The 21,945-nt window shown below is 47.0% G+C and overlaps 1 protein-coding gene across 5 annotated transcripts in view; it reads left to right on the top strand.

Moving 5' to 3' along the window:
* The window catches only part of KALRN (kalirin RhoGEF kinase), a 653,746-nt gene that overhangs the window by 530,399 nt on the left and 101,402 nt on the right, over window positions 1-21,945 (top strand). For 2 of the 5 annotated variants that reach the window (XM_057696219.1, XM_057696218.1), the window contains exon 1: window positions 14,756-14,991. The exons of the other annotated variants lie outside the window; for them this stretch is intronic. In XM_057696219.1, the coding sequence (XP_057552202.1) occupies window positions 14,907-14,991 (85 nt within the window). In that variant the 5' untranslated portion in view covers window positions 14,756-14,906. Of the gene's footprint in view, window positions 1-14,755; window positions 14,992-21,945 lie in introns of those variants that run through there. 5 annotated transcript variants of the gene reach the window in all.

Here is a 21,945-nt window from a genome sequence, read left to right as displayed (position 1 = left end):
TAACTATAGCAGTCAAATTCTTAGAGAGTGAATTCCCCTCCGGGCCGGGGGAAGGGGGGGAATGTGGAGCTAGTGTTTAACAGATACAGAGTTTCAGTTTTACGAGACAAAAAGTTTTGGAAATGGGTGATGGTGATGGTTACACAACATTGTGAATGTACTGGATGCCACTGAACTGTACTTAAAAATGTTTTTTTTTAAAAAGCATTGGTCCTGGGTACTTTTGCCCCAGGCTCCAAAAAAACAGTCTAGATTCTTCTCCACCCAGCTCTATAGGATACCTGTGTTCCCTTTCTTTTCCTGTACAGTTTTTGCCCTGGCCCCAGCTGAGTGCCTGCAGAAGCTATAAGGCAACACCTGTTTGCTTAGTCAAACTAAAGCAGGGCCAGGTGAGCCCTGGAGCAAATGTCCTGGAAGAGAGGGCAGTGTCCATGGTGGCCCAGGCTTGTTTACAAGGAGTCCTGTCTTATGCGGTGTGCTGATGATTTCTCCTTTTACGGCCTAGATGGCCTCAGGAGCAGCTCACCCAGCCTGGGAAGGTGTGAAGGTAGAGAATAGTGGAGAACCATGGGCTCTGGGGGCGTGTACCACCAGCAGGCTGAAGATGCTGAGCAAGTCTGTGATACTGTGGGCTTGTGTTAAGTGTGACGTCAACTTGTAAAAATACCTGATCTTTATCAAGGCTTACTGTGGGCCAGGCTCTGGGTTCATGCTTCAGTGTTTTCCTCATTTTACAGACAAGGAAACCAGGTCTTATAATGATCAGGTAACTTGCCCAGAGCCACATAGCTTACTAGTGGTGGGTCTAGATTTGAACTCAGGTGTGTCTGATTCCACGAGGTCTTGCTCTTCACCACAATGCTCTGTGACCTCCCAAGTCTGAAGGCACTGGAGACAGCTACTTTAGCTTATTGTCCTTCCCCCTGACTCGGCTCCCTTGGATTTAACCAGTCTAATTGGGTGAAGGTTGAAAGAGCGTGAGCCGCGTACGCACATATGGCCCTCCCACTCTCTCTCGCCTCTCTAGCCTCCTGTGCCCCCTTCCCTATGGGCAGCAGCAGCAGACAGATTTCATCCTGTGTGTGCTGTGCTCACAAGAAAGAGCCTGTGTCCCTGGCTGGAGCAGAATGGCCCTGAGCAGCACTCTGGCTAGCAGGCTGAGTGGGGTCCAGCTCTGCTAGGGGTCGGCCGACCCCTGGAGCTGGTCCAGCTGATTCGCTGTGGGATGGGAACTCCCTGCACTCTCTGCTGCCAGGAGCCAAAGTGCACTTTTCCTATCCCCTCTGCTGTCTAATCCACATACTTAAAGGCTCCTCCTGCCTACCGACTCTAGAGATTCTACTACAAGTCTCTCTCGCTCGCTTTTCAGTGTAATTCTGCTTTAGGAGCAACTAGTCAACAACTAAACTCTCAGGGTTTTCTTTTACTCCATAATGCCACACATGGGCCTTTACCTTGGGAAGCTGAGAAAGGAAATTGAAGGATGAATATTCCCCAAACATTGCCTTTCAAGAATGAAGTGACATGTTAAAACTGCCACTCCTGCTCCATTTGTAGAGGACCACATCTGTAATGGACCAGCTGGGAGGCAGCCACTTTGAAATCCAGAACTCACCCCCCACCCCACAGGACAAAATTATATATGAAAGTGTGATGAATGAGGACGGGAGACGTTTCCCTGCTAGCCTACAAAATGTTATTTAAGAGCAACATAACTGAATATAGTATGTTTGCAATGAAAAATAGTGGTAAGGCTGTTTTTAAAAATCACTATTGAATAAGAATAACTAATACCCAAAAATAATATATTTGAATGAGAAATGTAATTAACTTCAGTGTTGACACTTCTTGAAGAAAAGTGTTTTAAGATAGATGGAGATGTATTTGTAGAGACTCTAAGAGGAGCTCCTTGTCATTTTTCAGAATTATAAAGCTTAGAATTTAAAAATTTCTCTTTTTATAATTGAATAAAAGTAGTCCTTGATTAGATATCATTTCACTTCAGAACACTGAATTTTAAGGGTTCTTAGAGTCTTAGAATTGAAAAGCACCTTGAAATTATTCTGGTTCACTCTCTCCCCTACTACAGGACCCCCTTTTAAAAGGTCTCTGTTGGGTGGTCAGCCAAGCATTACTTGAGCACTTCCCGGGATGGGGAGCTCATTACTTCCAGAGGAAGCCTGTTACATTTTAGTACAAAATTCTTCTTACTTAGTGCTGAAATCCAGATACTTCCTGCTCATCCCTCTTCCTGTTCTCCCCTTCCCAGTCCCCTACTTGAAACCCACCAGTCCTAATTCTCATTCTGCATCTCCTTCTGATCTTTAAAATGAAGTAATTTGATTTGCATCTGAAATGATAGACCTTCTTTCCTCAGGGACAATTTAATAAGAGCCTAGCAATTTCTCCATACATCTTTTATTAAATCCTCAGAGCAGAAAAAAAAAACTTAATTTGATAACCCTAACTTGTTTAAGGTGATTATTTGTGTGTGTGGTTTTTAATTGAAGTTTAGTTGATTTACAAAGTTGTGTTAGTTTCAGGTTACAACAAAGTGATTGTTTTATATATATATAGTCTTTTTCAGATTCTTTTCTATTACAGGTTATTACAAAAATATTGAATCCAGTTTCCTGCGCTATATAGCAGATCCTTGTTGTTTATCTATTGTGTGCATAGTAGTGTGTATCTGTTCATCCCAAACTCCTGATTTATCCCTTCCCCACTTCCTTTCCCCTTCGGTAACCATAAGTTTGTTCTCTATGTCTGTGAGTCTGTTTCTGTTTCATAAGTAAGTTCATTTGTGTCATATTTTAGATTCCACATCTAAGTGATATCATATGGTATTTGTCTTTCTTTTTCTGACTTATTTCACTTAATATGATAATCTCTAGGTCCATCCATGTTGCTGCAAATGGCCTTATTTCATTCTTTTTTATGGCTGAGTAGTATTCTATAATATTCTCTCTCTCTCTATATATATATATAGTACATACATATGGTATATATATATATATACACACAGTAGTATATGTATTATGTATGTATGTATATATATACAATAGTATAGAATTCTATTATATATATAAACACACAACCACATCTTTATCCATTCATCTGTCGATGGACATTTAGGTTGCTTCCATGTCCTGGCTACTGTGAATAGTGCTGCTATGAATACTGGGGTGCCTGTATCTTTTCAAATTAGAGTTTTCATCTTTTCTGGATATATGACTAGGAGTAGGATTGCTGGATCATATGATAACTCTATGTTTAGTTTTTAAAGGAACCTCCATTGTGTTTACCCGTGCACATTAGTGCCCCTGGCCTCTCACACACCTCTGATCTCGTCTCCTTTTCTCTGGGCTCAGGACCTAGTGGTAACTGCCTTCCACTCTAAGGCTGTCTACGGGCTGGTCTTTTTTCCTGGTTATTCCCTACAGTCATTCATATTGTTTCTAAAATAGCATTTTTATTACCTTCCATCCGTATCTTCCTGATTTACCTCTAGAATCCATTTCAGTTCTAAAAATGTCTGCTTTTTTTCTCTCCATATCAAGCAAGTACCCTTAGTAACCTAAAGTGATTAACAACCTATGTCCTATGTTCAGTCCATCTGAGCATAGCATAAATATCTTCACTTTGAGGTACAATTTATTAGGTTGAACCACATGAAATTGCCATTTTTGTAGTCAAAACTGGTTGAAAGTCAGCAATTTTAAATGGTTCAATCTAATGTGTTACAATCAGCCTATCTTTTTCATAGAAGCGTACTTGAAAATTTTTGAGAAAACAGGGGAGCATTTGGTACTCAGGGAGTCACATGGGCCAGGAAGAGGAAAGGGTGTAGAATGAGTAGAAAGTCACTTCATCTTAGTTTCTGCATCTGTAAGGGAAGCTGACAATAATACCCATCTCTCAGAGTTGCTGGGAAGCTCAGAGGAGGCAATGTTAAGTAAAAGTGCTTTTATTTATTTTTTTTTATTTTTTTGTGGCACACGGGCTTCGTTGCTCCGCGGCATGTGGGATCTTCCTGGAGCTGGGATCGAACCCGTGACCTCTGCATTGGCAGGCGGATTCTTAACCACTGCACCACCTAGGAAGCCCGTAAAAGTGCTTTTAAACCGTGAAGTGGGTCTTTCTGTTACTTGCACAGGCAGGCTAATTGTTTAGAATAAAACAAAAGTGACACTGCTACGAACGAGGCTTTACAGTGGTGTATAGTAGACCATACAATGGCATGATGAGAGGTGTGGAATAACTAAGAGTCTTTGGGTGGAAGATCTGGGGGGTCTGAATCCTGACTTAGCCACTGACTGGTTGATCGTCTTGGACAAGATACTTGCCTTGAGTTAGACTTCCAGCCGACACGTACCACGCTAGAGACAGTTAATTAATGTTCATTTTTCTGCTGGCCCCTTGTCCCAGTTCTGATACCTCTATAGGAATGCAAATAGAAAAATATTTCCAACCTGAATCCTCTCCAGGGCTGTTCAAAGGGTCGAGGTTCTGTTTCTAGTGCCATCCAAAGACCTGACATTGTCTCTACTCTTGCCCCCACTGCTCAGTTTCCATTCCTGGCCTACCCTGGGCCCTTTCTGCAGTCTACCAACAGCAGGTCCATCTGGCTCTATAATTTCCCAAGAAACAAAGGTTTACTCCTCTCTTCTAACTTTCTTTTGCCTTCTCTGCAGAGGGTGGAGATCAGATATGATATATTTGTGCTGAAAATTCAAGTTATTATTTGGCTGGTACCTCTCAATGCTGTGTTCTCTTTCAGTGATTAACTCTGGTTGTTGAAGGTAACATTCGGACCATACCACGGAGATGGGCTGACCTATGTGACAGGGGGCTGTGCTGAGATGTTGGGTGTTGGGCTGGGCATGAGGGTGTCCTCCAATTCGAAGAAGAGAAGGACAAAGGGCAATTGTAAAATTGCCCTTTATTTTATTTATTTTTATTTTGTTTTATTTTTAACTGCTTTATTAATTTTAAATTAATTAATTTTTTAATTAATTTTTAACTGCTTTATTTTATTTTTAACTGAATTTTTCCCACTTACCTGTCTATGTTAGGATGCGCCAGAGATGGCTTAATAGTTATTGACCAACTGGGAGCCCTCCCAGGACAATTTCAAAAAGAGGGAGATGTAAGTACCATCCAGTCCATGCTTTCTGCCCCCTTTTTTAAGACTGAGGAAGCAGCAAAAACAGTTAGAAATGGCCTTAAGCCTCCTTTGTTCTGGGTGAGATGTCCTGCCTGGGACCAGCTACCATCTGTCTGATATTTAGGACGTCAAAGGGCTTGGAATCAAGGCCTCAAATAGGAACGTGTCAGGCCAGGCCACATCCTCTGCTAAGTACACCCCAGTATGGGGCTGCCTCCAAGGAAAACTGGCGCAGGGGGAGATGTTGTGTTATCAAGAGAAAGAACTGATGTCTCTGGGACCCTCCGCAGAGATCGGCCCCTCCTTTCTGTAGCCAGCCTGCTGAGACTCAGCTGATGCCATAACGCCTGTTTCACCAGCACCTTCTGGTGCCTCCTGGTGTCCGCTGTGAATCTGTGAAACGTGCGTGAGGATGATGCCTCTTATCCAGAGGGGAGGGAGGGTGAGGCTTGAATAGCATCTTTGCTCCTTGGAACCCCGTGAGCCACCTCAGAGCTGGTGGAGCTCAGAGCTAAGGCGAGAGCCTCGGATGCAGCCCCAGAGAGCAGAGGCTGCCACCGATGGTGCCTGCTGGGGAGAAGCTGGGGATAGATGCCAGAGAGGAGGTCACCCCGGAAAACAGAATGTTCCCTGAAGAGAAGATGATGCAGTGCTCTTTTACGGGAGCTAGCTGAGCTGAAACCACTTCCCCCGCAAAAGAGCAGGGGACCCAGAAATGACACACACTGGACGTGGCTTGGGAAGCAGAGAAAGCGCTATAGTGGTCTGGCGGCCGGGGGTGTGCCCACCCTGTCTGCTCAGGGAAGGTCAGAGGTGAGAGGATCGTAAAGGTCGTGAGGACAGCCCTTCAGTCCTCGGCCGGAGGAGCGCTCAGCAGTGGGATTCTGATGCTCTTGGCCAGACAGTGGTCAGGAACCTGCTCTTGCCACCTCCGTGTCTTCCCCTGCGTCACTCGGACCTTGAAAACAACTCCACCTCCTCCAGGACCCCTGTAGGATTGAAACTGCAGTCTGAACCAAACCCTGCAACGAGTGTGAGGAGTCCTTCCGTCTGCGAGTCTTGCCGTGTTTAATACCAGCTGCTTGTCCTCCAGGAGCAGAGATGCCGTCCACTCATGGACCAGCCTGCTCCTTTTCTTGTCCTTGCCTTTGGCATAGGACTGGGCTGCCTGGTGTCCCCACCATTGTCCCCCAGAAACAGAATCAGCCGGGAATGCTGGTTCTGATGCCATATCCACTTGCCTTACTCTCCACAAGGCCCTGAAGACCACAGGAGGTATGGGTACCTACCTTTGTACACAGGTGGGCACGTAGATAATTACCTTTCTGGCTCCCGGCTGCAGGGAGGAGGCCTAGGCTCAGCTCAAACAGTCCAGAGCTCCTGTCACACTTCGAGTAACAACAGAGTCCCTTCTGTGGCTGCAAGGAGGCTTCTACAGAACCTGCCGCAGAGCCTGTTCTCTGACTTCATCTCCTCTGTCTTAGTTTCCTTCTGCTGCTGTAACAAATTACCACAGACTTAGTGGCTTCAAACAACACATGTTTATCCTCTTACAGTTCTGTAGGTTAGAAGTCCAACATGGGCTCTAGGGGAGAGGCTGTTTCCTCACCTTTTCCAGCATCTAGAGGCCACCCGTGTTCCTTGGCTTGTGGCTCCTTCCTCCATCTTCAGAGCCAGCAATGTTGCATCTCTCTAGTCCTTCTTCCCAAGTCACATCTCCCTCTGAGCACGGTGGGAAAGGTTCTCTGCTCTTAAGGACTCATGTGATTACATAGTGCTCACCTGCATAGTCCAGGATACCCTCCCCATCCCAAGGGCCTTCATCACATCTGCAAAGTACCCTATGCTGTGTAAGGTAACGTATTTGCAGTTTCTGAGGATTAGGGGTGGACATCCTTGGCGAGGGGACGTATTCTTCCCACCACATCGTACCACCTCCTGACCAGCCTGCGTGACGGAACTCTTCCCCAGCTGAGCCCTGCACTCTCCCACTTAGCACCCACACCTCAGTTCCCTCTGCCTGGAACATCAGATACCCGGACGGCTTGTCACCACACTTCCTGCACGTCTCTGCTTGAGCGTCACCTGATAGAGAGGTCTTCCCTCACTCTCACCTTCTCCCAGCACGCTGTGTACCCCTTTACCTGTTTTACTTTTCGGCGTTGCAGTTATGGCACTACATGACGTATTTATTAACAGAGTCCCTGACAAGTGAAGGAATTTTGCCTGTTTTGTTCATTACTCCATCCCTGGGATCCAGAACAGTAGCTGGCATATAAGTTCTCAGTAAATATTTATAGGAAGGAGGGAGGGAGGGAGAGAGAGGGGGAATAAGAAGGAAGGAGGAAAGAGGAGGGAGGGAGGGAGGAAATAAGAAGGAAGGAGGAAAGACGGAAGGAAGGAGGGAGAGAGAGAGAAAGGGCCACGTATCAAGGACCCCTGAAAGAGTTCCTGTGTGAAGGACGAGGCCCAGTATATCCTCCATCCCTAAGAACTGTAGAGGAAACTGGTCAAAGCTTTATCAGGAGGACCTGAGGTTGGAGATAGGGAATAATGTTCTAATGCTAGGAGTTCTGACTGAGAATGTCTTTGAAATCCTGCTTCCTGGGAAGCTGGGATGGTTGAAAACTCAGAAATATAAGGATGGGCAGGGTCTTCCACATCCCTCCTATTAATAAAATCTTCTATAAAGTGACCTGACTTACATCAAGGCAAAATCCACTTTGCATTTAATGTATCAGAAGCCTCTTCCTCACACCCGTGAATCTACATGCTGCTGCAGCTGCTACTTTTGCCTGTGGGAGGGGAGAGGGCACTGATAGTCGGAATGAAAATACCATCCCTCTTAGTGGACACTGAGCAAGGGCAAGCCTTCCCAAATTGGAACTCAGTCAAAGTGATAGACCGGCACTTCTTACTGCCCTACTTTGGGAACACTTTGACCTACTTAGAAGTGAACATTTTTGGAAGTAGATAAAACCTGGAGTGGTTTGTTTTTAGTAACTCCAGCTGCAGTCATCTCTCACTTTGATAAATAGCTTGTCTTCTCCTGAGCTCGGATCTCCACGAACCTGTCCTGGCTATCTGCAGCTCCACCTCACTGTCCCCCAGAAGACCATGAGCCCTGGCTGTTCTGGGGAGGCACCCGGGTCCTTTGTGGAACCCCACAGCCTTCTCACCATTGCCTGGACCACCCTTACCTGGGGCTTGGTTCAGTCCAGAGAGTGATCAGTGACACTTCCTTCCTGAAACACAGAGGGTGTTGGCAGGGCGAGCCAGGGCTTAACTTTTTGAGCATAAGTGAGACAGTCAGAAGGAGGTAGACAGGGGTCAGCTGGGCAGGCAGAGAGGGAGGGAGGGACACATTTACAGGGCATAGTTGAAAACAGGTAGGACGAGCTCAGTGGTGGTTTGGTCCTTGGCGTCTGGGAGCTGTTGCTGGGTGGATGGAGACACCCACGGGGCCAGCAGTGGTGCAGGGGTGAGACCACACTAAACATAGGAGAAGAGATTACTATGCATAATGGTGGCAATTGTGCTTTTTCTGTAGACATTAGTATTAAATAAACACATATACCCTGGGGATGGTTATCTACATGGACATTATACCATTTTGAAAGACATATTTGGAGTTCAAATTAAATATAGAAGCAACGTACACATTGCACCTCCTTTCTTTTAATCTTAAGTGTTTCTGGTCACTGACGATGATGATTCTTCACACAAGGATGAAACCTCTACTTTATGTTTCGGTCTTGGTCTGCCTCTAGTTTCCTTTTTCTGCCGTAAAAAAAATTGAACCAACCGCTTTCCTAGAACTCACCTTGTGCTTCTTTGTCTTTGCTCAGGGAACAGTCTTATTCAATTTATGTTTCTCATGTAAGTTTCCCATATAAACTCCCATACACGGGTTAGCTTAGTCACTTGCAGACAGTAGATATTCAGAAGCTAACTTTGTTGAATAAATGATCAGCACCTGGTACGAACCTCAGAGTTTGAAGCCACAGTCATAAATGGAGGCCAGGACAGGATAATTTGGGGAAGATTATGAACCACCCTGGTATCAGCCATCAGGCAGTTTACAGGCCAGAAGTCTGCACAGGGAAGATGAGGATTAAGGAGCATGCCGTTCGTAACTGGAGAGCTAGCAGGTCGTGGGGGAATGCGTCAAAGGATCAGCTGTCACAGTTTGAGAAAGTGAAAACATTTGAGTCCAGCTGCTCCCTAAACTCTGTATCTACCATGCAGGAAGTAATCCCAGAGTCCCAGGTTCCGTGGTCCTTAGCCATGACTTCATGTGAAAATCACCTGCAGAGCTTTTTTAAAAAGCTCTAGATGGGAATCTGGGTCAGAATCTGGGAGTGGGTGCCAGAAGTGAGATGTACTGCTGGCGGAAAAGGCAGGTAAGTGACTGGCTGAGGGGGTGCTAAGGAAGGTGGAGCTGTCCACAGTCACCAGAAACCGTGCCCACAGCCCTCTCTGGGCGTGTTCCATGGGAGGCGTGTACTGCTTTTTGCTCTAAGAAGGTTCTCACAGGAATCTCCAGGCCAGAATTGGGGCACATTTGCTATTGCCTTCTGTCTCTGGGCTGAGCTCTCACTAGGAAATCTGGATAAATGTGATTTTGAAAAACTCAAAGTTCCTATACATCTGTGGAGAATAAGTCTAAAGAACAAAATTGGACACGTGTCGGTGAGAAGGGCAGACGCCTGAGGTCATGGTCCAGCATTCCTGAAGCCTGTGGCTAACTTGGGGGCAGAGGGCAGACCCACTAGTCCCTGGTACCAAGCCCAGCATTGTGGTATACCAGGCCCAGTATGTCTGCAGGCTGATAACAGCAGGAATTCTTTGGTGTTCACTGTTGTGGGAAGTGGAGATGAGATAAAATGGACACATGGGTAGGTAGAGAGCCTAATTCACGTAAGATAGACTTTGACTGGAGGTATCACTGAAGACAAACTCTGCCAAAAATAAGAATGAGACTCAACCATCTGTTTGGAAATTAGAAACACTCTAAAGACATTGCTATAGCTCATTGGTTCTTAGCCTGAACTTTGGGAGTGGGTGTGGTGGAATCCTTGAGGTGATAGACATTCAACTGTCTTATACAAAAAAAAGATGTTTATTTGGGGGGCTCAGATAAGGTCGAGGCATAGAGAAGACTTTGGGGAAAAATGTTTTCAGGTGATGTCATCCACACACACACACACACACACACACACACACACACACACACACACCTACTACTCATTTCATCGCTTTCCTCCATGTTGGCTTTATTCTTAAGCAGCTTCTGCCTTAGTGGTTGTGGCAGGATGGCCTCAAGCTGCTTTAGGTTAACATTCCACCAACTTAGAAATCTTCTGGGAAGGGACTGCTGCTTTCCTGGTAGTTCTTGCAAAGTTCTCCAGTTTATGGTCATTGGCTGAAATTGGGTCATCTGCTAAATCTGAACAGTCCCTGTGGCTGGCTGGCCAAGCCCAGGACATGGGCCCATCCTTGGAGTGGAGGGTGCACGGAGAGAGGATGTCAACTACATCCCAAAACATGGGCTGAGAATGGAGGAGGGTTGGTTCCTCAAAGCAAAATCAAGGTGCTGTTACAAAAAAGAAGGGGGTGTATATTGCAAACAGGTGGGGGAGATTTCTCTACCTAGTGATTCCCAAGCTGCGGTCCCTGTACCAACAACATCAACATCACCTGGGAACTTGTAGAAATGCAAATCCTCAGGCCCCACCTCAGACCTACTGAATCACAAAGTCTGGGAGTGGAGCCCAGTAATCTGTGTTTTAAGTCCCTATCCAGGTAATTCTGATGCACACGCAGGTTTGAGAACCACCATACCACACAATGGTTCTCAAACTGTGCTGCATCTTACAAACACCTGGGGAACTTTAAAAAATACTGATGCCCAGCCTCACCCAAAGTGAATTAATCTGAATCCTGAGAGGGATGGGGGGAGGAAGACGCAGGCATAAATGATTCTTTTTTTTTTTTTGCAATAAATTTATTTATTTATTTATTCGCTGTGTTGAGTCTTTGTTGCTGCGTGCAGGCTTTCTCTAGTTGTGGCAAATGGGGGCTACTCTTCACTGCGGTGCACGGGCTTCTCATTTTGGTGGCTTCTCTTCTTCTGCAGCATGGACTCTAGGCACATGGACTTCAGTAGTTGTGACATGCAGGCTCTAGAGCGCAGGCTCAGTAGTTGTGGCGCACAGGCTTAGTTGCTCCTCAGCATCTGGGATCTTCCTGCACCAGAGATCAAACCCGTGTCTCCTGCATTGGCAGGCAGATTCTTAACCACTGGACCACCAGAGAAGTCCTAAATGGTTCTTAAACTTGGTTCCAGCCTGGAATCACCTGGAGAACCTTAAAACAAACAAACAAAAAAACTAATGCCTAGAATTTAGAAAAGCTGTCCTGAAGGTTCTAATAAGCTTCTGTGTTTAAAAACCATTTCCCTACCATCCCCTCCAAATTGTCCTGAGGACAATTAAAGCATCTAGATGTAAGTTAGAGGTTTCAGGCACCTTTTTACTTAAACCCCCCCAACTCAAAACTTGGTCAAATATCTGACATTGATTTCCTTATCTTTCACATTCGTGTTGCGTCTGTCCGAGTGGGTAGCTCCACAAGGGCTGGGATTGTTTTTGTTCATGAATGTAGACCCAGTGCCTAGAACAGAGCCTGGCACATAGTAGGCCCTCAGTAAGTGTTTGCTGAGGAAATGAATTGGTCTGAAATCAGTCAATGTCCCAGTAGTGTTCAAGACTTCCTCGCCTGGTTGTAGACATCACTGGTATCCTTCTGGAAGGAACACAAGGATGGCAGTGGGACTCTTGGGTTATTGATGCCTAACCAGTCTCCAGCATGGCCCCAATGTGCTGACCATATCAACTTAAGATGGGTAGGTGTTCCCAGTGGCTTTATGCCTTTAAGTTGACAGTAGGATGTATTCCTGGGTTATAAGAACCAGTGGAAACATGCCTGATGGATCCTTTTCATGGAGACTAAGACTACTTTAGGGTCTACTTGTACTCTGATCCTTATTGAAGTATAGTTATACAATATTATAGAAGTTACAGGTGTACAATATAGTGATTCACAATTTTTAAAGGCTGTTCTCCCTTTATAGTTGTTATAAAATATTTGCTATATTCTCTGTGTTGTACAATATATCCTTGTAGCTTATTTTTTACCTAATAGTTTCTGGTACTCTGATTTCTGAAGCAAGGGCCGAGTCTTCCTCAGACATCTAATTCAAGCCAGTTTCTACAAGATGATGTTGTCAGCCTCTTACAAAAGATTATGATGGAAAGATGATCTAGTGTCACTTAAACACAAAGCCCCAGAGGTAGGCTTAAGTAAAAGAGGAGCTGGTTACTCATCAAGCACTTTTGAAGCATTTTTGAATTCCTATCAGAATGCCCCAAAAGTATTCAAAGAAGTGGATTGGTGGGTAGGCCAAATATGGACATTGATTCCCTTGTGCTCTTGCATCATAGCACCCAGGCAGTGGATCACAAGCAAACAAAGCTCGTTTTTAGAAGGGCTGAAGGTCCTGGCCATTTTCGGCTCTGGGCTTGCAAGAACAGCAAAATGGGTGTTATATTTGGTGATATGGAAAAGAGAACTAGACTGGTTGCCACAGGTCAGAACTAGAACCCGGGATAAATATCCTGCCGTAATTCAAGCTGTCAAGATGAGACTGACCAATAGGATGATCAGTGAATTCAGGAATCTGGGGTGGGGCTGCATGAGCAATTTGGACTTTCATTTCTCTGTTTCTTATGTGGAGCACCAGGGGCACGTTTCCTGCTCGACATGAGATTCTTATATAACACCTGCCAGGAGAGACCATCAGGGAGATGGCAGTGGTAGACCTAGAAGTTAGATTTTGACTTTCGGTTCTGCTCTTCCTATGTGGTAAAGCTTTTTAGAGTTTCTCTTTAGAGTTGAATCATTGAAGCCTTATCATCATTCATTCATTCAGTTTCTTCAGATTTAAAAGAGGACCCTATCTTATAAGGCTTTGGGGTGTGGATAAATGAGCTGATGTAGAGAAGGCAACTGGGAAACTGCTTGGCACAGATGAATGCTCAATAAATGCTAGCTGTTGTTACTCACAAAGTTGTGCTACTGTAGTTACTGAGCCTCTACTATGTTCCAACCATGTGGCAGGTGCTGAAACACAGATAAATAAGGCACAAAACCTAAGCATGGTTCAAACTGAGAAAGGAAGCCTCAAATCCTGGTAACTCCTAGAAGTCTTATTCTGTAGCTGTCTTTCTGTGGGAATTGAGCAATCAAGCTTCTGCTTTTTATTCCTCTCGCAAGCTTCCTTTTTTTTTTTTCCCCCTGATGAATGGGCTCTCTCTATGAGTGCTGTATGTTTCTTGCCATCTCTTCCCCTAAATCTGGACAGAAAGGAGTGGGAGAGTTGCTTTGTGAGTGATAAACACAGCGGTTCATGGGAAGGGCCAGTTGGTGTGGTCCAGGTGAGCTGCTTAGGGGGTAGGGGAGATGTGAACTTGACCCTGAAATATGAAAAGACTTACAAAGGAAACAGGGATTTAAGTAAAGGGATGATAGACCCACTGAGTGTGGTTAGGGGAGTGAATGGACATCTTCCTCCACAAGTAAGGTGGTCTGCCGTTTCTCTGTAGATACTCACTCAACTGGAACTATAAAACATCCAACAGCTACTTCATGGATATGTCTTTTAAAATTCCCTTAGCAATCCTGTACCATGGGAATTCTTTTTCCTTCCTTATTTATTTTTTAAATGAGGAAACTGAAGATAAAGTGAAATGACTCACCTAAGGTCAGACAGCTACTAGGTGACAACACAGCTTTGAACTTCGGTCTTATGGTTTCTTTCCAATGCTGAGCTTTCACACAACATCATTACTGCCCCAGAGCCAATAAAAAGGGGAGGCACTATTATTGTTAGCATTAAATATTGAAAAGAAGGAAAGAAAAGGGTAGGTGAAGGTTTTTTCAACACAGAGGGTGCTGTCCATGTACGGAGGCTGAGGAGGAGGGGGCGAACCTGTTAGAGAAAAAGCACTATGCATTGGGTCTTCCTTGCTGCACTCGGGCTTTCTCTAGCTGTGGAGAGCAGAGGCCTATTCTTCGTTGTGGTGCATGGTCTTCTCTTTGAGGTGGCTTCTTGTTGCAGAGCACGGGCTCTAGGCTCCCGGGCTTCAGTAGTTGCGGCACACGCGCTCAATAGCTGTGGCGCACTGGCTCCGTTGCTCTGCAGCCCGTGCTACTGAGTCTTGAACCTTCTAAATCTGCTGGTCTCCCACGTCTCCGGCCTCATCGGATCGTATCTGTTAAGGCAGAGCTGACGGTGGCGGCCTCAGAGGAGTGGAAGCGGCGCTACAGGAGGGTACCTGTTTTGTGCCTGGTGTGTGGACGCGCCTCCGCCCCTGGCGCGCCCCAGCCCGGGCGCAGCGGCCGCACCAGCTGCCCAAGGCCCTGGGCCACGCCGCCAGGAGCCGGCACACAGCGGGACTTCGGAGCCACGCCCCCGGCACGCCCCACCCCTCCGCCCCGCCCCCCGCCCCGAGGTGGCCCCGGCTCCCAGCAAGTCCGAGCGCGGCCGCGGGAGGGGCGGTGGAGGGACGCGAGACTGCGAGCCGGGCCCGCTGGCGGCGCCGAGGTGGCCTGCCCGCTGCGCCCCCACGGCTGCCGGCACCCGGGTCATGCGGGAGCGCCGGGGCCGCGCGGCAGCATGAGGGGCGGCGAGCGCGCGTACCCCCGAGGTCCCTGCGTGGGGTGGCTCCTGGCGAAGTGCTGCTGCTGCTTCCCGTGCGGGGGTGAGTGGCTGCCGGCCCCGGAGCCGGGGCGGCCGCGGTGCTGGGAGGCGGGTGGGGTGCGGGAAGAGCGGGGTCCGGGCAGCGGAGCGCGGCGGGGGCAGAGTTTGCTCCCGGCTGTGTTCCCGGCGGGTCCTGCAGCGCGACGCGGGGCGCGCGCTCCTCCCAGGCAGCTTCTGACTGGGATGCGGAGCTGCCGTTTGGGAGCTCGGTTACTTTCCCGCGACTTTGGATGTGGGGCGCCAGCCTGCGGGGGAGGGGCGCGGGGACGGGGGCGCGAGGAGGCCACTTGGAGCTGTGCGCGTCCCTGCAGTGGCGGAGTCACACGTTCCTGCCCTCATTTACATAGGGACCTCAGCCACGGGCTTAACCGATGACTCTTAGCCATGGGAATGTGTTTGACACTTGCCTCTACACCAGGAACTATTTTTGCCAAGTGACAACTTGCTTTGGGGACTGGAGAGGGCTTCTCTCTGCCTGGACTTTGGCAGGCCAGCGTGAGTTTGCAGCTCTGGGCCGTAGCTTGGCTCATTAATTAACCAAGAACTCTCTGTGTACCCAATTAGGACTGTATTTAATTATTCTGCTAATTTTAGTGTTGTGGAGGAGACTTGCAGGAAGCAACTAATTTCGCCAAAATCAGCCTGCAAAATAAGATGGTGAGAAGAATGACAGAAGGAAGGTTATCAATGTGTATAGTCTATCCTGGAAAAGAAATCGAGCCCTTCCTAGACAGAGTTAACAGATGTTCCTAAGGCAATTCATGTCACTTTGACACCTGTGCTTGAAGGGAGGGGGAGATTCTGTTTCTGTGTAGTTAGAAGTGAGAATTTAGGCTCTCGCTTGATATAGGCCCTTTTAAAATTTCACCTATTGGGTGTCTCGCCTCCACCCCTATTTGCAGTGCCCCAGTCTCTGTACCCATCCTAGCCTAATAATGTCTCCATGGAATTCTCTGGGACTTACTGGTAAATAAACTTCATCCAAGTGACCACTGTCCTTTGTGCCCACCCCACACATCGCCTTGACAGATTCTCTATCCTAAGCAAATATAAGGCTACAAAAGCTAATTAAATCTGAAGGACCTTTCCCCAAGTCATTAAGGTTCATAATCTCAGCATTAGATGCTCTCAATCTCTGCATGTAATTAGAACAGCTTGGAACTGTGTAGTAGCTAACTCTAAAAATCAGAATTCAGAGAGAAAAGGAACTTTAGGAGGCCAGGGACCCTTACATAAATCCAAGCCTAGTTCAGAAATACTCAAAACCAAGGCTGGGAATTGAAGGAAGAGGGTATTAAAAGGGAGAGGAAGCAGGAAATGGGCAAAGGGAATCCAAGTGGGTGGGTTTGCACTGAAGGCTGGGCTGCTTTCACGGTGAAGGATTTCCAAGTAGGATTTCTTGGGAGTCCGTTTCCTGTCCAAAGGCAGAATTTGGGAACTTGGGCGGTGCTTATCTAAAGGCCCTGCAGCTGCCTCCTGGAGTCCAGATGTGTGGCAACCCCAGCTTGCTTACAAAGTAATTCTCCAGGGGTCTCTTAGCCTTTGCTTCTGGCCGGCCCTCTGTGTTGTGGTGTGAGGAGGGGGCAGGCAGCCCACTTGGGGCGCCTGCTGGGTCTCCTCCTGCCTGCAGGACTGGGAAGGCGGTGACTGCAGGCTCTGTGGCTTGGAGAGGGGGTGTTGCTGGAGCAGAGCTGGAGGAGACCGTCGACGCTCAGCCGAAGATTGAGGGAGGCAAATGGCCCGAGCAGTGGAAGCAGCTTGAAAGGGAAAAGGAGGGTAACAAAGGTGGGTGCCTCTCCTCTTCTCCCACTTTACCCCTTACACTTTGCTAGATCTGAAACGCATGGAGATGGAAAACCGGGGCTCAAATCTGAGGAAGATGGTGGGGGACATGACTTAGCCAGCCTTCAAAGAGCTCCTGGCTGCCTCTGGGCAGGGTGATAGCGTCTGAGGTGTTGGGCACTGCCGGGGGCTCCCCAAAGTCTGCTCTAACAGAAGAGAAAGCTCTGAGTCCCTGCCCAGCCAGGAGGCATCTATTCAGAAGCAGACTGAAATGGGAAGGTCTTATACTGAGCTTGAATGCATTGTCCACAGCCCACAACTCCATGGGAGGAAGCTTGCCCAGCCGCAACACAGAGAAGGGCTCAGGGGAGAGGCTGAGAGGCTGATGGCAGTGCAGGGCATCTGTGCCAGGGACGTTGGCCTCCCTCTTCAGTTAAACCAGTTTCTCTGGTTGTACAGACAACACTGTGAGGCTAATGGTTCAGAACTCACTCCTGTGGTTCCTGAGTTAAGGGGCCTTGGCTAACTGGCTTCCAGTCACTCAGCATTTAAAGGACACCTCCTTCTCAAGTCTGCGAAAAAGGAACCAAGAGGACGCAGAATATTCTGGTTATTTTTGACACAAAGCTAAGCTATCGTGGACTTGCTCTGGTGAATCCTAAGTGGCTGTAATTGTTAACACTAGGGAAAGAGTCAGGGATTTAGTGATGTACCTGTGTGGCCTTTAAAGATCGTATTTAAGAAAAATATGGATGAAGTTAGTGGAGCTTGTCTTTGGGTTTGAAAAAGTGAGGAAGGCTACTCTCTTGTGTTCTGTTCCAGTTTTTGGTTCTGTTGAGCATGGGCGTGGCAAGGGGGTTTGATGGTAGGTGATCTTCCTTCCCTACCTTGAAATTAGTGTTGAAGGGCAGAAAAACTGAAAACCAAGGGTAGGATGGAAATAGAGATGGGTAAGAAGGAAGAAGGACAGCAAGTACATTTATAACAGCGTTTTTGGAAGTGAAAAATCGCCAAACATGAAATAATGGCACGTGTGTGTCTGAAGGGTGATTAATCACTGATGTCACGCTCTGTGGGAAGTTTCAGGATTTCTTTGGCTACTTCGACGTCCCCCTGTACCTAAAGAAGTGGGTGCATTCTGGATTCTTTTTTAGTGACCTTAAAATTTTAAAAAGCAACTTGTTTCCAAGTGACAAAAAGGATTTCAAGTCACCTGGAGGGTTGCTAAGTCACGTGCTGCAGACTGGAATTTGTGACTTCTTAGATCACAGAACCTAGAGATTTTTCAGGCCTTGGTAGTTGGAAGCCAGTTTTAGAACCTATTAATTTTCTAGTCAACTTGTAATTAACTTTGGGTATATGGACAGAAGTCCCTTCTTGGAAACCATTCCTGACTACCGCCCTCCTCTGCTTCTCCACAGTGTGCATGGCGTTCATTTATACTTGCTTACTGTTGCATCTTTGTCCTTTTTGCATCTCCAGCCTATGTGCCTTCACGTCTCTCCGTTTAGACTGTGAGACAGTGCGTGGTTCAAGAGCCTGAGTCTCTCAGAGGTGAAGAGAGGAAGGGGTGGTGACTTACCCAGGCTGAATCAGCTCACGGGAGAGGTGCCGGGATCACATTCCCATGGCTCTTTCATCACAGGGGCAGTTGGGTCTGACATCACAGGGTAGGGGTAAGGGTTACGGGGATGTACAGGGCATCCCAAGTCATCTTCATCTGTACTTTCTTTTTCTCCCCTGCCTTTTCCCAGAGTCGCTAAGCAGGAATCTTATGATTGTGTGTGGATATCCCTTCTTTGGCCCATGAATTAATACAGCTCATTTTCTAAACTGAATTTAATGTGTGAAACCATGACACCAACTTCCTTTAGCAAGGTGTTGGTAACCTCAGAGAAGAACAAAAGTAACATTCACCTTTGTTTACTTTAGTTCAGCATGCAAGGGTCAGAGACCTTGAGGTAAACATACCTCTTTATTTCTTTATCTTCCAGGAAGTGCCTTTACCACTATGAAAATTGAATCAACCATTTAGCATGTGTGTTTTTCCATTATATCTCTTGGTTTTCTCTGCCTCCTAGGGATATAGCTTAATATGGAGAGAATTTCCACACACACATACTGTCCCCAACCTTATGCTTTTGTTCCCACACTTGATTCTCTAACTAGTGAGTAGTGACAGGGATATCACTTACTCCCTGCCTTCCAGTCATAGTGAAGCCTGTTTGAAATAGGAGCGCATGAATTTGGTTGGGGTGGGGGGAGATTGAAAATGGAAGCCAGATATGTTCTTTTGATACAACTGTGTGTCCAGCAATCACTGATCATACTGTAGGCATGTCACCCCAGGGGTTCCATGCGCTGCAGGTTGGTAAGTCCTAACCTGAGATAAAAAGATAGAAACTTGGACTCTGTGTTTTTATGCAAAATAAAAGCTTGTTGTTGTTGTTGCTGTTTTTGGTTTTTTGTTTTTGTTTCTTTGTGAACATGGGGGATTCACTTCTGAGCCCAAACAAAGGCCTCCCTTAGTCTGGAGTGGTGTTTTTAGTATTCAGCTTGGTGAAGTTCCTCTTGAATCTTGGTGCTTCTCTTCTGCCATAAAAAAACTGCCTGTCCTTTTGAAGCACTGCTTGTCTTCAGTGAGTGTGAGTGGCTGCACGGCCTGCCCTCTGCCTTGGCTTTTCCGTGCCCTAGAAAGAGCACGGGTCTAAAAGCTGAGAGGGGCTTCTCAAGCAGAAGAGGCCATGGGAAGTTAGAACTGGAAGCAATCTTAGAGATTATTTGATAGGTCTTTTCTTTTGCTACAGGCGGAAACTGAGATCCAGCCATTTAGTAGCAGGGTCAGACCTAGAGCCCTTTTCCAGTGTTGCTTCCGCATCTCCATCTGTGTCTTCCTGGGCATGCAGTTTCTCTTACAGAGAGACAAAGGCACGGCTGACCCAACTGAGAGGGTAGAAGCTGACCCCAAGCTGGAACCTGGGTGCTGGCTGGAATGATCTGTGGTTCTGGGGGGTGACTGCATTGCCTGGACCCATTGGGGTCTGGACCTGCCTGGTCTGCTTTGAGCGACTGTTCTGTCCCCAGACCACAGAAGGCAGAGACTATAGTCACATCTGTGTCTCTCGCAGAGCAGCTTCTGCATGTTGTTCCTAGTAAATGTCTATCCATGTTTTCCCCTCTGGTTCAATTCCGAAGGTCACTTTCCCCCTCTTTCTTTCTTGTCTCTTTTTGTGAAGTGTACCCTTTTAGGTGGAAATGAATCAATGAAATGCATTCTTGTCATTCCATTTTTTTTTCCAGTTTGTATTGTCATTCCATTTCTGAACATCACTGGTGTTTATGTAACACAGTGTTTTAATTCATTTGACAAATGTTTATGTGCTGACTGCCTGCCAGCCGTGGGCTGGATGCTGGGAGAGAGTGGATAGGAATCATGATGGCACTGACCCCACTGGGCTGTTGTGAGGATTAGTTCAGATAGTGTATGTAAAGGGGCTTAGCATAGCACCAGGCACACAGAGTGCTTTAGAAAGGTTAGCTACTAATGGCAACAGTAGCAGTAATACTAGAGGTAGAACCCATACTCAGCTAAATATCTGTGGGGCTTCTAGGTGGTCATGCTGCACGTCTACGTTCCTAAGCAACGTAGCGGTCTTGGTTCAGACCATTGTCAGCTGTGCCTCAATGCGGTAGAGTTGCCACTGTGGGGAAAGAAAGCTTGTGATCTACAAGTATGGTAGGGATTTCTTTCTTTCTCTTTTCTTTTTTTTTTTTTCACTCAACCAGTTAAAAATGTAAAAAACATACGACACTTCTAGTATTACAACCAGTGTGGTTATGTAAAAGAACATTTGAGAGAAGGTACTGGCAAGATCACCTAAGCATCCTCGAGTTCTTCTTCTCTGAGGGGAAACACAGTGTACAAAAATTGGAGCGTGGCCGCACCAGTATTGAAGTTGAGATCCCGAGGACCTGTGTTATGTGAAAAGACGTCACTTCCTGCCTGCCCCTTGACTTTGACCAACAATCTAATGAGAGCCGTTCTTCTGATCCCATCAGCCAACGTTCATTGCAAACCCTACATTTGCAAAGCTTTGGAGGTCCTCTTCAGGCTGTATTTGCCTAGGTAAAAACCATGACCTGCCCACATCAGCCCCCGAGGTTCTGGACATTTCTCTGCGGTTTGGCCAGTATCTTGTGTATTCCTTGGGGATGGGAGACATGGGTAGCTTGGCTCCCCCTCTTGGCCTATTCAGTGACTAATGGAGTTCCTTTTTTGAGGTTGACAACCTCTGTGTTACACTTCCTGGAAAGAGGGAGCCCTGGTTACACCTGTGAGGCAGCCAGGAGGCTGCCAGGTTGGCGTTAGCCAGGTAAAAGAGTCATGGAACAGGTCCTTTCACATTCTTCTTGCTTTCCTGGAGACCATAGTGAGGAAACTGGCAAATTGAAAAGAAGGAAAACCCCTTCTGCTGCTCAGTTGAAACAGTACCTCATAAAACATCTCTGTATGCAGGAACCTGCTCTGCTTGGGGCAGGATTAGTTATAGGCATCTGCTTGGTATCTTATAGCACCTGGTGTGTCACAGGCTCTCAGGACAGTCCCAGTGTCTGCCCTCCCACCATTAGCTTCTCCATTATTGCCCCCAGGGAAGAAGGGGTATTATCTTTCCCCATCCAAAGGGGACCAAGCCTCACTGTTAAAAAGAACTGCAACCATTCCACTTCCACACAGATTTTGGATGTCAGCCACACACCTGTGCGATGCCTCCTCCTCTTCTTTCCGTACTTCGAGCAGACATTCTCCAAGAGTGGTCACCACCAGAGAACATGTTGGAAATGCAGATTCTTGACCCCATTGACTCAAACTCCAGAGTGGGGCCCAGCCCCCCTCCAGGGGGCTTCATATTTTTGGTTTGCTCTTTTCTCTCTGCCCTCCCCACCTTCCTTCTCCTTTCCCCCTGCTCCAGCAAGGGTGTCTGTGGCCTGCTTCCTGAGGATTCTTTTTTGAGCAGGTGGGGAGGCCCTTCCCACCCACTTTTACTTGCTGGGGACGGGGTGGGGGGTGGAGGGTGGAACTGGAAATCACCTACATCTTCCCTGAGTCCGTCAGCCCCCAGGGACGAGTTAGGGCATCCTTCTTCCCATTTAAGACTCCTTCACTCTTATGTTG

The sequence above is a fragment of the Hippopotamus amphibius genome, chromosome 10 (assembly GCF_030028045.1).
Source record: "Hippopotamus amphibius kiboko isolate mHipAmp2 chromosome 10, mHipAmp2.hap2, whole genome shotgun sequence".
In the NCBI taxonomy this organism is placed as follows: Eukaryota; Metazoa; Chordata; class Mammalia; order Artiodactyla; family Hippopotamidae; genus Hippopotamus; species Hippopotamus amphibius.
This window is presented reverse-complemented; position numbering and strand designations above follow the sequence as displayed.